This window comes from Hemiscyllium ocellatum, chromosome 7 (genome assembly GCF_020745735.1).
Source record: "Hemiscyllium ocellatum isolate sHemOce1 chromosome 7, sHemOce1.pat.X.cur, whole genome shotgun sequence".
Lineage (NCBI taxonomy): Eukaryota > Metazoa > Chordata > Chondrichthyes > Orectolobiformes > Hemiscylliidae > Hemiscyllium > Hemiscyllium ocellatum.
The window spans coordinates 52,309,836-52,327,387 of NC_083407.1; the positions used below are offsets into that span (position 1 = coordinate 52,309,836).

Consider the following 17,552-nt stretch of genomic DNA (forward strand, 5'->3'; position numbering starts at 1 on the left):
ATTCACCAGTTAGTTGGTGAATACCATCCTCTACAAAACAAGTTGTAAAGTGATTGTCTAATTCATTACTTCTTTCTAAGAGCCTTAGTCTCCAAAAATACCCCTAATTTTTAATGGTTTGGCAGTGTTGGAAATATAGCTCAAAAGTTTACTGAAGTGAGTGACAAGCCTTGGGTTCAAATCCCACTTATTCCAGAGGTGTGTCATAATATGCCAGGATAGGCTGATTAACAATTCAAAAAACGCTGGATGTTTGTGGTGTAGTGGTAGTGTCCATACCTCTGAGCCAGTATCAACCTGCTTCAGAGTGTGAAATAACATCCCTAAACAGATTGATTAGAAAACAATTTTAAAAAAAAATGTTGGGTATCAACTTGCTCCAGAGGTGTGAAATAACATCCCTAAACAAATTGATTAGAAAACAATTTTTTAAAAAAAATGTTGGGTACTCCAATGAGGAGTTGGCTTCTGGATAGAGATAGGTTTCAGAAGGGAAAGGTGAAAATTGGTGTTTGTGCTGAACTACAAATTTATAATAAAAGCTTCTAATTCTTAGAAAGTCTTAATTTGAGATTTGATATTAGTATGTCATCTTTTGAAAATTCATGTAAATGATATCCATTAGATCATTTAGTGAATCTGATGCAAAAATCTGTATCTCTCACTGTACGTATCACACATCTGTGTCAATATTATGAATTCCTTACTTAGATTGATGATGCAGTGCCTTTGGATTATTTATCTGAAATGCGGCCTGCAACAGTGGTGTTTGTGAATCTACAGTTTGTGGAAAATGCAACCATGTATCATCAGTGCCAATCTATACAGGCTTGTTGTGTTGGAATTAACAATGAATTCAAACTTTATCGAGGAAGAATAAATAAGGTCTTTATGTTTGACAAGGTGAGTAACCAGCAGATGGCAGTAATATGCATTATATACAGTTACAATTTCCTTAAAAGCTTTCTTCTCAGTGCTGCATGTGTGTTCTTTTCTTTCATCCCTGCATGTCACCCAGCCTCCTACCTCCCCAACACCACCACCAGCCAATATATAATACGCAAAGTGATATTGTACAAATGAGGCAATAATTATCTACAAATGCTTTTCCCAGTTTGGTGTGAGACTGTCATTCAATTATCATTAGACCTGGTTTAAGTTAGTTGCTTGAAAGTCTACTTTAAGAGAAAATGCAATGGAAGATTCAACAGAGGTGTACCAATCATACTACATGCGTTGGTAATAAAATAGCATGGATTCTTTATTTCAAGATAAGGCCAAATGCAAATAAACTGGGATACTGTTGTACACACATCTTTCAAATCCTGCTGCTTTTTGACAAAGAACAAGTCACAGGACTATACCTTCATATTGTGTGGAGATGGTAGTGCTTGACAGCAGTTCCACATCACATCAGAAGAGAAAGAACATTTATAGTAATCTGCTCCTGAACCCCAATTGTACATCTCAGTTCAATGCAAAATAAACTCATTTACATTCTTGTGACAGATGCCCATGACGTATTGTCACATCTTGCCTACCTAATAGGTGTAGTAGTCTTGGAAAGGATTGACAACAAAGACATTCAACACATGAAAAATACAAGGGTACTTCAAGGGACTTTGTGAAAAGTTTTGGATTCCAAGCTGAGATCCCCAAATAATAATGCACAAGTTCTTGTGAGTTTAGTTAATGGTACATTTTAAACACTGCATGCTTCCAAGTACTACCTTTCCCTAATTGTGTGGAGCACTCATAAAATCAAAACCATGCTGTCCCACAAATTGTCATCACCCAAACCATTGGAGTTCTTAACCAATGCTTCCTCTGCCTGGCTTATTCTGGAGTATCCCTGCAATACACGATATGATTAACTGGTCTGTTGCTTAGTTATATATATCATCATGAGAGCAGAGCTATATATATAGGCATAGTTGAGCAGCTGAAGGAGACAGAGCAAGAAAAGGAGGAAGGGAAAGGCAATCATTTCATACCCTTACCTTTAGTACAAGGTCAATTCCTTATTCACCTACACTCTTCCTTCTTCTACTGACCATCACAGCATTCTCTTAACCAGAAACCAAATTTATAAATCTAATCAACCAGTATTCCTGACAAAATTAACAAATTGACCTTATGCATTCTCTTAATGCCTGACTTCCACATCTTAGATTTTGTTTAATACCCCTATACACTGATAACTGAGGCAAGTAGCTGTCTTGGTGGAAGGCTGCTGACTTGCAATGAGTGAGTTTGTAACAGGCCTTGCAGGGTTGACTCCAAGATGTTTCAGATCCTAGAACACCCCTTCTTGGACTCCACCACATTAGCAAGACTATTGGAAAGGCAAAATCAAGAGTTAATGTGGAGTAGCAGAGAAATGAAGGCTGTCATTCTATGAAAGATTGCACTCCATGGAATCACAGCCACTAATAAAGTGGCACCTTAGCATCCTAGATATCTTTTAGAGGACACTGGTATCACAATCATGATTGGAACATGATAATATGGCAGCAAGTACAGATCTCATGACAGTCTGCCATGATTGGATCTGTAATGCACTGACACAGAGTTATGCACCCCTTCCACACTGGAAGAATGGGTTCCAAGCTGTGCACAGTGCCCTGTGCCATTACTGAGTTGGAGACTTGCATGCTCATACTGCTTCACTACAAGAATGTTTGCAAGAATGATACCCGGCACTTCAGAGATTGCAATGAAGAGAAATTATGTAAATTGGGCCTATTTTCTCCAGAATTTAGAAATTTAAGGGATGATCAGATCAAAGTTAATTTAAGATAAATACATTTATCATTTCTTTTTCATGAATTCCAGGGATGTACATTTCTTTGTTGTTTTGGCCTTCCTGGTGACAAAGGAGAAGATGAATGTGCGAATGCTTTACAAAGCGCACATAATGTTCATGAATTCTGTAAAAAACTTAGATATGTCAGGTAAGTAGTAAAATTGATTCAATTGCATAGAAAACTTAATCAGTTTGAAATTTAATGGTCCTGATCAAAATATTATGTATTATGTTTCCCTGTGTTTTCAGTGTAGCATCTATTGGCATCTCAACTGGTCCGCTATTCTGTGGGGTAGTTGGGCACCCTCTACGCCATGAATATACAGGTAAATAGAAAAGTCATTTTAAAAGCATATGTTTAAAATCAGAATGGTAGATGTTCTGCTCCATGTAACTTTTACCTTTTAGGTTATTTAGTTTAAATTTAAAGTAAATTAACAGAAACAAGTATTTTCATTGTTAACTGGGTCATGCACTGAAACAACATACTATGTCTTCATTTTGAGATAAAAGAAATCTCAGATGTAGGATATCGTAACTGAAAACAGAAAATGCTGAGAAAAGAAACACCTATTCATTTGATATTAATTAGAAATACCGCTGCATGAACATTAGACTTTCAGAAAAAAGGTTAAATCATATTTGTACTTCACTTCTAAGATCATTCAATGATTCATCTTGAGAACATAAAAACAGCAGGTTTGAAACATTAGTGGTAGTATCTTAGTGTAAGTATGAGTGACCATCATACTCCAAATAAAGGTCCAGCAAAAACCATTTTGGTGCAGGAGTACAGGTCCTGACTGTGACTTTCCAAAGAGCAGTGTGATACACCAAACTGATGGCCATGAGTTCCTACATTGATTAGATCAATAAGCATTTAGCTACCATAATCCCCCAATTAAAAATATTTTTTGCAACAATTTCTTAGCACAGCATTAACTATTACTGTAATGCAACTGGCAAAATTCAAACTTGCATGCTCGTACTGCTTCATTACAAGAATGTTTGCAAGAATGATACCCACAACTTAAGGGATTACTATGAAGAGGGAAACAATAATCAAACAATTTAGAAATTATGGAAGTGCAGAAAGCTGAAAAAAGAGTGCATCATTTGCTTCTCCTAATTGAGGTCATATTTCAATCAATATTTGAGGAAAGTGGAGTATCCTTGAAGTCTTCTTCCAATGTCAAAGAAATTAACAGTTTGTATGGTTGATTGGTTGACAAGTTGATTCTGATTAGTTGAGGTATTTCTTTGATAATACATCAAGGAACAATTATCCTCTATACATTTGTTTGACTCTGAAATGAAGTCATTCCTGCACGTGTACCTTTCTCCTGCAGAGACCAGGTCCTTGTGCATGAATAAGTGCAGAATCAAGAAAATACTTGGCACATATAATGCTTGACTGCATATCTTACATTTTATTAGTGCTATTCTTAACACACTTCTGATTGTTCAGGAAGTGCTGTCCAGTCACGGAATTGCTTCACAATGGACATTACATTCTGCATCTTGCAAGCATGGCTGATTCAGTATGGTTATTACTCTACCCGTTGTGAAGAGCAGGACGGACATGTTGTTTGTTATGATCCATCAGTCATTGAGACAAATGACCTACCAAGCTGGCACAATGCTGGCACTGAAATTTATGTACCAATTGACAAAAATACCTTCTGCTTGCCACACAGATAATTTAAATGAAGTTATGATATCGGGTACATAGGGATGAGTTCTTTATAAGCAAAAGGAACATGTTTAGCTACTATGCCTTTTAAATAAATAAAAGGGGGAATCAGTGGTTCCCAGGTGTATTTTCTTGGCCTGTGCCTTGACTAATCAAAGTTGATTTGCTGACCAATTGTTATGCATTGTTATGAAGTCTAAGTTATTAGTACTTTTGAGATTTGATGTTCTTGCACCAGTTCTGATAAGTAGGACACCAGAAGTTTCAAAAATGTCTGCTTTCCTCAGCAATACTCAAACTCTGCACAACCAAATGACTAATCATATCTCTTGAAAATGTTGCTTAAAGTTTTTGTTCAAGTTTTATATGATGTTAAGTACTAACAGTTAAGTTTTTTAAATGATCTAGGTTATGGTTGTGTAACTTCTCCATCAGTAGTTGCTAATTACAGATTAAGCTATAAAACCATAGGTCATAAGAACGGAAATTAGGCCATTCATCCCAACAAGTGTGCTCTGCCATTCAATCATGGCTGATAGGTTTCTCAAACCCAATTCTCCTGCATTATCCCCATAACCCTTGATTCCCTTGAAACTCAAGAACCTATCTATCTCAGTCTTAAATATGCCGAATGGCTTGGCCTCCCCAGTCTTCTGTGGCAATGAATTCCATAAATTCACCACTTTGCTTATCTCCATTCAAAAAGAACTTCCCTTTACTTTTGGACTGTTCTCTCAGGTGCTAGTCTCTTTGATCAATGAAACATCTTCCCAATATCTTCTCTGTCTAGGCCATTCAGTATTCTGTATATTTCAATTAGATCTCCGCCAATCCTTCTAAACTCCATTAAGTATAGACCCAGAGCCCTCAAACTTTCCTCATATGTTAAACTTTTCGTTCATGAGATTGTTCTCGTTATACAAGATGGTCAGAGGATTAGATAGGGTAGACAGTGAAAGATTTTTTCCTAGGCTGATGACGTCAGCTTGTACGAGAGGGCACAACTACAAATTGAGGGGTGATAGATTTAAGACAGCTGTCAGAGGCAAGTTCTTTGCACAGAGAGTCATAAGGGCATGGAATGCCCTATCTGCTAAGGTAGTCAACTCAGGCTCATTAGGGAGATTTAAACAATTCTTAGATAAGCACATGGATGATTTTGGGATAGTGTAGGGGGACGAGCTGAGAATAGTTCACAGGTCGGCACAACACTGAGGGCCAAAGGGCTTGTTCTGCGCTGTATTGTTCCATGTTCTATGTTCTAACCTCCTCTGAACATGCTCCAAGACCAGTACATCCTTCCTGAGATGTGTGGCTCAAAACTGTACACAATACTCCAAAGGCGGTCTGACCAGAAGTTTATAGAGTCAGAAGTACATCCATGCTTTCATACTCAAATCCTCTCAAAATAAATGCCATCTTTGCATTTGCCTTTCTAGTTACCGACTCAACCTGCAATTTTACCTTGAGAGAATCCTGGACTAGACCTCTCAACTCTCTTTGCACTTGACTTATGATTTTTCTGCCCATTTAGAAAATAGTCCATACTTCTATTCTTATTACCAAAGTGCATGATCTTACACCTTTCCATGATTTCATCTACCACTTCTTTGCCCACTCTCCTAACCTGTCCAAATCATGCTGCAAATGCCCTGCATCCTCAATGCTGATTCTCCTGCTACCTATCTTGGTATCAAACTTAGCCAGAATGTCCTCGGTTCCTTCATCTAGATCATTAATGAATAAAGTGAAAGGTTGTGTCCCAACACTGAGCTTTGCGGAAGACCACTTGTCACTGGTTACCATCCTGAGAAGGACCCTTTCACTCCCACTCAGCTTTCTGCCAGACAGCCAAGCTTCTCACTATGCTAGGAACGTACCTCTAACACCATGGGCCCTTACCTTACTCAGTAGCCTCCTGTGCAGCACCTTGCCAAAGGCCTTCTTGAAGTCCATGTAGATAACATTCATTGGCTAATCTGCTTGTTACTTCCTCAAAGAATTCGACAAGATTTGTCAGGCATGACCGCCCTTCGATGTATCCATGCTGAGTTTGCCCTATTTTACCATGCACTTCCAAGTTTCAGAAATCTCTTCCTTCACAATGGATTCCAGCACCTTACCCATGACTGAAGTTAGGCTAATCGGTGTAATCTTCCCTCATTTGCCTTTCTCACTTTTTAAACAGTGGTATCGTGTTAGCAATTTTCCAGTCCTCTGAGACCCTTGCTGATTCTAGTGATTCCTGAAACATCACCACTAACACCTCCTCTATCTTTTCAGCTATCTCCCTTAGAACTCTGAGGTGTAGTCCATCTGGTCCAGGTGATTTATCCACCTTCAGGTCATTCAGTTTTTCTAGCACCTTCTCCTTGGTGATAGCCATCATACTCAGCTCTGCCCCCTTAGTCTCTTGAATGTTTAGGATATTACTCGTATCTTCCACCGTGAAAATTGACACAAAGTAATTATTCAGTTCCTCAGCTATTTCCTTGTTCCCACTACTATTTCTCCAGTGTCATTTTCCAGTGGCCCAATGCCCACTTTTGCTTCTCTTTTGCACTTTATATATCTTTATATACTGGTGAACTTATCCTCATATTTAATCTCCTCCCTCCTTATATATATTTTTGGTTGCTCTTTGTTGGTGTTTTTAAACTTTCCAATCCTCAGTTTCCCACTGCCCTTCACGACATGATATGATTTCTGTTTTGCTTTTATGCTATCCCTGACTTCCCTCATTCAGCCATGGTTGCCTCATCCTCCCAGTATCATGCTTCGTTTTCCTCGGGATGAATCTCTGCTGTGTCTCCTGAATTACTCATAGAATCTCCTGCCATTGCTGTTCCACTGTCTTTCCTGCTAGGCTCCTGTCCCAGTAAATTCTATCCAGCTCCTCCCTTATGCCTCTGTAGTTGCCTTTATTCAACTGCAATACCATTACATCTGATTCTATCCTCTCCTTCTCAATCTGCAGAGTAAATGCAATCATATCATGATTATTGCCTCCTAAGGTTTCCTTCACCTTAAGGTCCCTTATCAAGTCTGTCTTATTGCATAACACTAACACTGAGGGGCGGCACGGTGGCACAGTGGTTAGCACTGCTGCCTCACAGCGCCTGGAGACCCGGGTTCAATTCCCGACTCAGGCGACTGACTGTGTGGAGTTTGCACGTTCTCCCCGTGTCTGCGTGGGTTTCCTCCGGGTGCTCCGGTTTCCTCCCACAGTCCAAAGATGTGCGGGTCAGGTGAATTGGCCATTCTAAATTGCCCATAGTGGTAAGGGGTAAGGGATAATGTATGGGTATGGGTGGGTTGCGCTTCGGCGGGTCGGTGTGGACTTGTTGGGCCGAAGGGCCTGTTTCCACACTGTAAGTAATCTAATCTAATCTAAACCCAGTACTGCCTGTTCCCTAGAGGGCTCCATCACAAACTGCTCCAAAAAGCCATTTTTGTAAACATTCAACAAATTTATTTTTCTTACAATCCACTACCAACCTGATTTTCCCAGTCTACCTGCATATTGGAATCATCCATGATCACTGTAACTTTTACTATTTATCTCAGACTGAGAGAACTAGCTTTATTCCAATGTATTTTTAAAAAAGACCATAAAACTTTATTACATGAAGGAAAACTACTATTTCGTTACACCATGCAATAGCTACTTGAAACGCCCCACAACAAATATGAAAATTATTCAACTCTTTTACCCCAACAACAACCTTACAGACACTCAAAATTTGGTGAAAAGTTACCCCACTGTGTTAATGCTTCTTGCTCAGCCAATAAGGCTATAATTGGTTTCTGGAGTTTTTTCCTTAGTGACTCCAAAGCTCTTCAGAGCAAGCTTTTCAGTTTCCCATCCATTTGGCTTCCAGCAGTTTTCTGGTCTGTCTTTTTACAGGTTAGCACTTCAATGGGATTGCCAAAACTGAGTCAAATAAGAAAATAGACTAGCAAGGACTTTCTAGGTGTCTCTGTTGGTGTCTCCTTATGTCATTAGACACCTATGCAACAACATAATTTTCTCCATGTCTTTTTCATACGGAGAGTAAAGTCTAGCTCTACTCCAAGTTTATAAAACCTCATTAAAAAAGCATATATAAACAACATGAGAGTTCCTAGCAACATAATATAGAAACGATGGTGTTCTGCTTCTTAACACACACAAACATAAATGCAAATCAAATGTTAAGGGTAGTACATTAGCTTAACTAGAGGATTGGCTAACTAATATAGAAGAGTGAGTTGGGATAAGAGAGGGATTTTCAGAATGGTAACTTGTAACTCGCCACAAGGATCTGTGCTGTGGACAAACTTATTTATAATATGCATTGGTAATTTGGATGATGGAAGTGAATGTGCTATCACCAATTTTGTGGATAAGACCAAAATAGATGGAAAAGCAAGAGGATGACACTCAGTGTCAGCAGAGAAACATAGACAGATTAAGCAAGTGGGCAAAATCTTGGCAGATAGAATATAATGTCGGAATATGTGAGGTTATACACTTTGACACAAAGAATAGAAGAGCTGAGTATTATTTAAGTGGAGATAGACTGCATAAAGCTATAGCACTGAGGGCGTTTTGGGAATCCTGTGCATCAAGCACAAAAAGCCAGCATACAAGTCAAGTTCAGCATGTAATAAAGAAGTCAGATAGAATGTTGGCCTTTATTTCAAAGGAAATAGAATATACCAATAGGGTATATCTTGCTAAAGATATGCAAGGCACTACTGTAAATAAGTGTTTTCTCCTGTTGCATAATTAAAGTTTTTATTGTGGAAACTAACTGCTTCCATTTCCCTACTGAGACAATATACCTTCACCATGCCCAGACCATCTCTTCTTGCCATTATTCAAGTACAGTTTTTCCCTTAACTTTTCATTCTGGTTTATCATTCCTGCTCTGATTGCCTGTTGTATTTTTCTATCATCAACCTAAACCTTAGAATGCAATATTCCCCTGCTGACTCTTAATATACTTGACACACCTTGTTTCAAAAACTAGAGCCAATAGTGCATCCTTTCTAGTTGGATTGGACACATACTGTTGTAGAAAATTTTCCTGAACATAGTCGAGGAACATTTGCCCCTCTCCAATCTTAATGCTGCAACAGTCCCAGTCTACATTCAGGTAGTTAAAGTCCCCCTTGGCATCTGTGATTTCCTTGCAGATGTATACCTCTACATCTTTCCCCCCAGCTGGTGGTCCATAGATTACACTGAGAAATATAATTGCATTCTTTATCTTCATTAACTCTAGCCATATTAATTCTGTCTTTGAACCCTTTGGGATATGAATTTCTTTTCACATTGGAATCCTCCCTTAACCAATACTAGCACCCCTCTGCTTCATTTTTTTCCTTTCTCATCTTTCCTGAACACCTTATGTCTGGGAATGCTCTGCCCCAGAAGGCTGTGGAAGCCAAGTCTCTGGATACTTTCAAGAAAGAGTTGGATAGAGCTCTTAAGGATAGTGGAATCAAGGGTTATGGGGATAAGGCAAAAACAGGATACTGATTGAGGATGATCAGCCATGATCATATTGAATGGTGGTGTTGGCTCAAAGGGCAGAATGGCCTACTCCTGTACCTATTGTCTATTGACTATTGAATATTAAAAACTCAGAACTGCCCTTTCTTAAACCAGGGTTATCTGTTATTGCCGCAAACTCATATTACTGCATCTATAAGTTACCAATCCTAATTGGTGTCATGGAGCAGACAAAACCTCCTCAAAATATACTAAGAAGATAGCCTAGCACCTAATGTTTTCTTATTTTAAAGGTAAGTATTAAGTGTTGTGTTCCAGATACAATTCAATTAGTAAAACTACCCAACTTAAAGCAAGACATACTTTATTTTTTCACTATGATTAAAATATAGACAAAATAAAATTAAAATAAAAAATTGGCTTACATGTAACTCTATTGAAATGCTTAACAAAATCATATATGTATTAACTACTAACAAATAACCATTCCAATATAGTTATATCCCATAAACATACCCTTGGCAAAGGAAAATTCTATACAATAGACTGCCTCACATGCAATTTTAGCGTTTGGAAGAGAACCTCAGCTTTTAGCTGTAACAGAGAGAGCAATTAGAACTTCCACATCCAGCTGCAAGGTCCCAGCAACTGCTGAAAGTTAAAATTCAAAATTCTGGTTCTGTAGTAGTTTGACCCCACCAATTAGGCTGCTTATATTATTCTAACTTATAATAAAATCTCAAGGCTTCACAAGTTGCTTACTTTATTGGCCTTGAGCAGACCGCTCAGTACTTCTGTTTTAACCTTTCTTCAAATGAAAAACCAGGACAACCAGTATCTCTAGACTTCATTACTTTCTCCCTTACTCTGACTTCATCTATTGACTTTCTAGTCTCTGTATTAGTGCTATCTATCTCTGCAGGTATTTTGGGCATGCTGGTATTCCTCTCTAATATTCTCTCTTGGTTGTCACAAATCAGCTGATTTAGAACTTCGAACTTGGATTCCCTACAGTGTGGAAACATGCCCTTCAGCCCAACAAGTCCATACCGACCCTCCGAAGAGCAATCCACCCAGACCCATTCCATGTTTACTGCTGACTAATGCGCCTAACCTACACATCCCTGAACACTGTGGACAATTTAGCTTGGCCAATTCACCTAACCTGCACGTCTTTGGATGGTGGGAGGAAACTGGAGCACCCGGAGGAAACCCACGCAGACGTGGGGAGAATGTGCACACTCCACACAGACAGTCGCCTGATGTTGGAATCGAACCTGAGTCCTTAGTGCTGTGAGGCAGCAGCAGTGCTAACCATTGAACCACTGTGCTGCTCCAAGCCGCCCCACTCCTCTGAGAGGAATCAGTAGTAACCAGAGCAGGAAATCAATTAGTGAGCAAAATTATCCCAAGGAACTCTGGAATTAACTTTCTAGTTATCTTGGACTGCCTAGTGGTCACCCATTATACCTGCATACCCCTAGACTTTGGTGTGATCACTTTCATAAACATGCTATGCATGTAGTTTCCAGTGTTGTGGTTGCACCAACTGGACTTCAAACATGCCATACAGCTGGCTTGTTTAAGCCTTTGCCAACAGTACTAGCAAAACACCCCTCAAGGAACTCAGTCCCATCTCTGTTCAAATGCAACCCCTCCAGTTTGCACAGATGTCATTTCCCTTAGGGCTATTTCCAGTGCACCTGAATCTAAAACCCTCCCTCCTGCACTATCTTTTCAGCCACATATTCATCTGTTTTATCCTCTTATTTCTATACTTGCTTGCAAGTGGCACTGGAAATAATCCAAAGATTACTAATTTTGAGATCCCACTTGCTAATTTTCTATCTAACTCCCTAAATTTTGAGGGCCCGTTCATATTTTTGTTATTAACACCAGCATGGACCACAATCTCTGACTGATCACTGTCTCCCAAAGAATATTCTGCAGTCACTCTGTGATATCTTTGAACCCAGGAGTAGGAATACAGCCTACCACCTTGTATGTTGATAGCAGCAGAAATGCCTATCTGTTCCCCTAACTGAAAAAAAATCCCTTAACACTACTATTCTTCCAGTCTAATTCCTTCCCTCCTGTATAGCTAAGCCACCTGATGTGCTATGGGATTGGTCTTGCTGGAAGGGAAAAATGTACGAACCCCAATGACCTATATATGGTCGATGGAGTCGACAGGACCGGGTTACAAACAATGGTGCCCTGACTCCCATGTCTCCACTGGAGCCTAGGTCTTGCCTTGCGGTGGTGAAATAATCTGGAAAATTCATGCATAACCTGGCTTCAATCCTAGCACCTTTGCAACAACTCTTTAAAAAGGGTCAGCCCTGGAAATAGTCACAGAGCCAAGTGATAAAACAGCTATCCAAGATATTGGCACATTATGATCCCAAACAAGATTGAGCATTGACATGTAATGTTTCCCCTTACAGCATCGGGGTAGTATTAGTTCATAAGTGGCCCAATGGAGAGGAATGCCCGATAGCATATGCATCCATGATTTTGGTTAATGCTGAGTGTAAATATGCTCAGATAGAGAAGGAAGATTTGGCAGTCATATTTGTAGCTGCAAATGTGTTGCTGGTCAAAGCACAGCAGGTTAGGCAGCATCTCAGGAATAGAGAATTCAACGTTTCGAGCATAAGCCCTTCATCAGGAATATTCCTGATGAAGGGCTTATGCTCGAAACGTTGAATTCTCTATTCCTGAGATGCTGCCTAACCTGCTGTGCTTTGACCAGCAACACATTTGCAGCTGTGATCTCCAGCATCTGCAGACCTCATTTTTTACAGTCATATTTGTAGTCAGAAAGGTCCACCAATACCTTTATGGATGTAAATTTGTAATAATCACAGACCACAAACCCCTGCTAAGTCTACTTAAAGGGGACAAAGCAGTGCCACCCATAGCTTCAGACCAAATTCAGTGGTGGATTCTAATACGAAGTGCATATAATTACAAGTTGGAACATCATCTGGGAGTCCACATAGCAAATGTAGTTGCATAAACCACTGGTTGTACTGCCACTGCAACAGTCCATAATGGTTTTAAATGTTCTGATCACATATCCAGTCACAGCTGACAATATCAGACGTTTGATGCAGAAAGGCCTGGTGCTGGCAAATCTGAAACAGCTGGTGGTGATACGGGAACCAAAGGGCCATCACAACCAGAATTGAACCATTTTTAGACCCAGATCACAGTAGAGGAATGCATATTGTTATGGCTAGCAAGAGTCATATCTCAAGCATAGGTCGCCGCCAGATACTGGCTGAATTCTACCAAGATCATCCAGAGGTTCCAAAATGATGATTTTGGTGCAAAGTTATGTCTGGTAGCCAGGATTGGATGCAGACACAGCCGTGCTGGTGGGGCAATGCTCAGAGTGTTATCAAGGACAAAAATAACCATCAGCAGCTCTGCCCACAAATCTAGGAATGGCCTGGACTCGGTTACATAGTGATTATGCAGGTCCTTTCATGGGCTCAATGTTCTTAGTCATTTTGGAAGCCCACTCAAGGTGGCTGGACATGATAGAGTTCATTCATTGAACACTGGATGATGATAGAAAAATTACATGCATCTTTTGCAATAAATGATTCCCAGAGTTGTCAGGCATAGGTAATTAGCCACCGTTTACCAGCAAGGAATTTGTGCATTTCCTAAAGGAAAATGGTATTTGTCATATAAGGATACCCTCATACCATCCATCATACAAAGTCTGGTAAAAAGAGCAGTCTAAACTTTGAAGATAAGCTTAAAGAAATACCCTAAGCTCCACAAGATACCAAACGGTCTAGTTTCCTATTTGATAATAGGACTACTCCTCGTGCGATTACAGTGATAGCTCCAGTGTAATTGCTAATGGGGAGAAGACTCTGCACTAGGTTAATTCTGATCTTCTTGACCTGGATGGGGCCGGGGCAAGGTGAAATGACGTCAGGAGTGCCGATGCCAGACACTAGACTCTGCTGAGCAAGAGAAACAGTTTACTTCACTTCAGGGGACAAAGTTTGATGTATGAACCATGAAATGACCTTGCATGACTAAGAGGCATGCTCGACACAAGACCAGGTCCAGCGACGTATAAAGTTTAGGTAGGTGCAATGGTCCTGTACAAGATGGACCATATGAAAGGTGCAAACTTACAAATGGTGCCCAGCTCCTCGATTGCCTTTCCAACTATTCTGGAAACCTTGGGTTCTTCCTGTCCATCAAGTGTTAAAAATACCTCGGAATCTGAAAGGGACACAGCAGCCACCTCGATGCGTCTGCTGCCTGAAGAGGAGAATTAGTTTCTTTCCATGAAGATCCAGATGCAAAAGGAAAGCTGCTGTGTGTTACACACTGCCCAGCATCAGAGGCAAAGTTGTAGGAAGCCAACCCAGTCTAAAACTCCCCAGCAGGAGCTGCAAACAAAAGAACTGGTCTCTGTCCTCGGACTCCGAGGGTGAGGGATGTAGTGACTGTAACCAAGTCAGCCAGGTGGATTTGGCTGAATATGAGTTCCCTGACTGGGGCGGTTAATCTGGTCAAATCAGGGGATGTAAACAAGAATATCAGAGGTTCTGTTCACTCTAAGAGGTGACAGTGAGGGAACTGGATCAGTGTCAAGGACTCTGCATGTAAATAAAGGGTGACTTGGTGATGAGATACTGGTCTTTGTGGAGTTATTTCTGAGTTATTTGTCTTACAACCACCTTGCCATGTTGCCAATTTATCAAATTCTCTTCATCTGGTGTTCTGTTACATACAATCTGACACTCCTTTGCAGCAATGAATGTGGCTCCCTGGAAAACCTAGACCTAGAACTGGTTCATAACTAATTCATTTCCCTTTTTTATGGGCAATAAAACAATATTTAATATCTATGCACACAAATATTCTTACTACAAACAGTACATGTCTTCATTTATATGTACCATGAAAGCAAAGTGATTATCAGAATGTACCAATCAGTTAAATATGCTGTGAGGTGTTACAGTCATCATTACTTTAAACTCTTTCTTTTACAAATGTCAAAACATAAAATAAAGGGGAATGAGTAGGCAAATTGGCCAATAAGCCCTCGCTGCTTGGTGGCTTTAGCCTCCAGAGTTATATCCATTTCCTTCTCAAATACAAATTAAACCTTTCTTTTGTTATTTCTAATTTAAAGTGATTGGCCGGAAGGTAAACTTGGCAGCACGACTGATGATGCACTATCCTGGTGTGGTTTCCTGTGATGAAGAGACACATTATCATGCCAAGATGCCAGCTTCATACTTTATAGAACTTCCCAAACGATCTATGAAAGGTGTGGCAAATCCAGGTACCATTTACCAGTACCTCTCCAAAAAGCACCAAAAGTAAGTAACAATTTCTGAAATATAATGTGAATGTCTGTCTACTAAGAAACTTATTGGCATTGTTTTAGCCATTAAACAATGAGAGTTCCATGGTTTTTACTTAGTGCTACAGAAATATTTAAAAGACAGATTCAATAGTTAGAGGAGCTGTGAAATATATATAGAATAAAAACTATCCCTGAGGACTAAAATATACTGTATACAAATATCTACAGCTGACCCTGAGAACAATGTCAAAGTGGTAATTAAATCAAGTAGCAACATAAATGTTTCGCAGGCATTTTAAAATATTCAAAATTAGTTCAGGATAACTTTGTTCACAGGTGACCCTGAGCTTAGGTTTTGCTATATCATGTCTGTACCATCGAGACTATTTACTCTGATCACTAATGTGTCTGGCCTTAATCTGTCTCAGCCCAGCCAACATGGTTTTATTATCTTCAGATTTGATAATTCCACCACCTTCACCTTCTAGATAGCTGAGTTCCATCAAAAGCCCTGCTGTCTATATCCTAACTTACATCATGTTTAATGTACTTCTTTATCCAGCAGGTAGTGTGATTGCCTTTCCAAAAGACTTCAGTAAGTGACCAGATAAAATGTTACCACACAAGATAATTGTCCAAATAAGCCATTTCCATTTCCAGCAGAAGTTTTTTTTTGTTGAGTGACATTCATGGTGTCTGTTCCACCATGGCTCAGAGCACCTTTTTTAATGGAACCTGCTGCTCTTCAACTCAGTAACAACATACTTGGACTGTTGGGAACCTTTCAGTGATATTGCAAAGCTGGAAAAGTTGATGTGCTCACCATTACTGGAACCTTCAGGTGTTCAAACTGCTGGCACCGTTTTCACAGCACATTCCTTTTCAGCACCAATCCTGGAACTGGTTCTCACACTGTGATGCTTTACCCTTATTTCTGAGGGCATAGCTCAGGGGGAAGGAAATATCCTTCTTCAATTTGTGAACAAGGACCTGGAGGTGTAGGTGGATGGGTTGGTGGAGACAAGGGCAATCTCTTTTCCTGCATGCCACCAAAAATCAATCCAAATTGCAACCTGGATCAATGGTGTGCCTTGGATGAAATCAGACGGTCAATGATTTTCTATACTCCACAAGTGTAAGTGCCATGATCTTCTCTCTGGGACCTCACACTCAGGACCAGCACTTTCTCTTACTTTACCACTGTCAGAGTCTCTCACTAAGATTCATGGGTACCAGTCTAACTATTGAATACATCAAATCAAATCATGACTTCTCACCTACCTCACCCTCCCAAACTACTCACCTTTCTCTCCATATCTTCCTCATTTGCAAGGGTCACCTCACCCTCTCTGCTATTCCTGAATCACCACAAATGTTCTCCATCCATTTCCATCAGACTCAATCATTCCCCATTTTGTCTCACTGCAGGAAAAGCTGGCCAACCCTCAACCTGATGCCTTCACAGCACCTAGCTAAACTGCCTGCAAGTGCCAGGTTGGTTCCACTTGATTCGCAGGAGGGTCTGTGGCCCAATCTGCTAGTATGTGGATCCCTGGACTTTGGTAGGACTAAGTACCTGACTGACTCTAGCCAACTCCCTAGACTGGATTACAATAGCTTCTTGACTGATGCTGGTGGTACCCCGACTGACCACTAAGGATTGTGTCCTTTTGACTTCCACACATGGCCATTTACTTGAAGCACATTTGTCTTGAACACTGCTGGCATATGCTGCAATTGAGTGTTGATGGAACGCTATGCTGTACAATGCGCTGACATGTCTGCCCCTTGACTTCTCAATCTTCCTCACTGAGACAAGCTGCCTGCGACCATCAGTGCTAAAAGCAATACAAGCCACAGAGGCTGGTATCTTGTTACTGAGCACTAAAGATGCCGAGCAAGAAGGAAAGTAATGTGACCCACACAGAGGGTGGCAGCATCAAAATCAGTGCTGAAGTCCATGAATGTACCCTGAGAAAGCAATATGAAAGATATAGAGGATTGCGACCTTCAATACTGTGCAAAGTGAATGAATGCTAAGAAAGCAAGCTAAGAGTCATTAGATGCATTTGGTGTAGATGCATACCATTCGTGTACATATCTGCATGGAAAGTGACGTGAATGAGCCTGGGTGGGTTACTCTTCGGAGGGTCGGTGTGGACTTGTTGGGCCAAAGGGGCTGTTTCCATGCTGTAGGGAATCT

At 40.2% G+C, this 17,552-nt stretch overlaps 1 protein-coding gene across 1 annotated transcript in view; it reads left to right on the top strand.

The window, feature by feature from the left end:
• LOC132817350 (adenylate cyclase type 10-like) overlaps positions 1 to 17,552 on the top strand; it is a 187,519-nt gene that overhangs the window by 20,426 nt on the left and 149,541 nt on the right. Inside the window, exons 8-11 of the mRNA XM_060827758.1 lie at positions 712 to 903; positions 2,836 to 2,954; positions 3,056 to 3,132; positions 15,173 to 15,362. Of these exons, the coding sequence (XP_060683741.1) occupies positions 712 to 903; positions 2,836 to 2,954; positions 3,056 to 3,132; positions 15,173 to 15,362 (578 nt within the window). The remainder of the gene's footprint in view (positions 1 to 711; positions 904 to 2,835; positions 2,955 to 3,055; positions 3,133 to 15,172; positions 15,363 to 17,552) is intronic.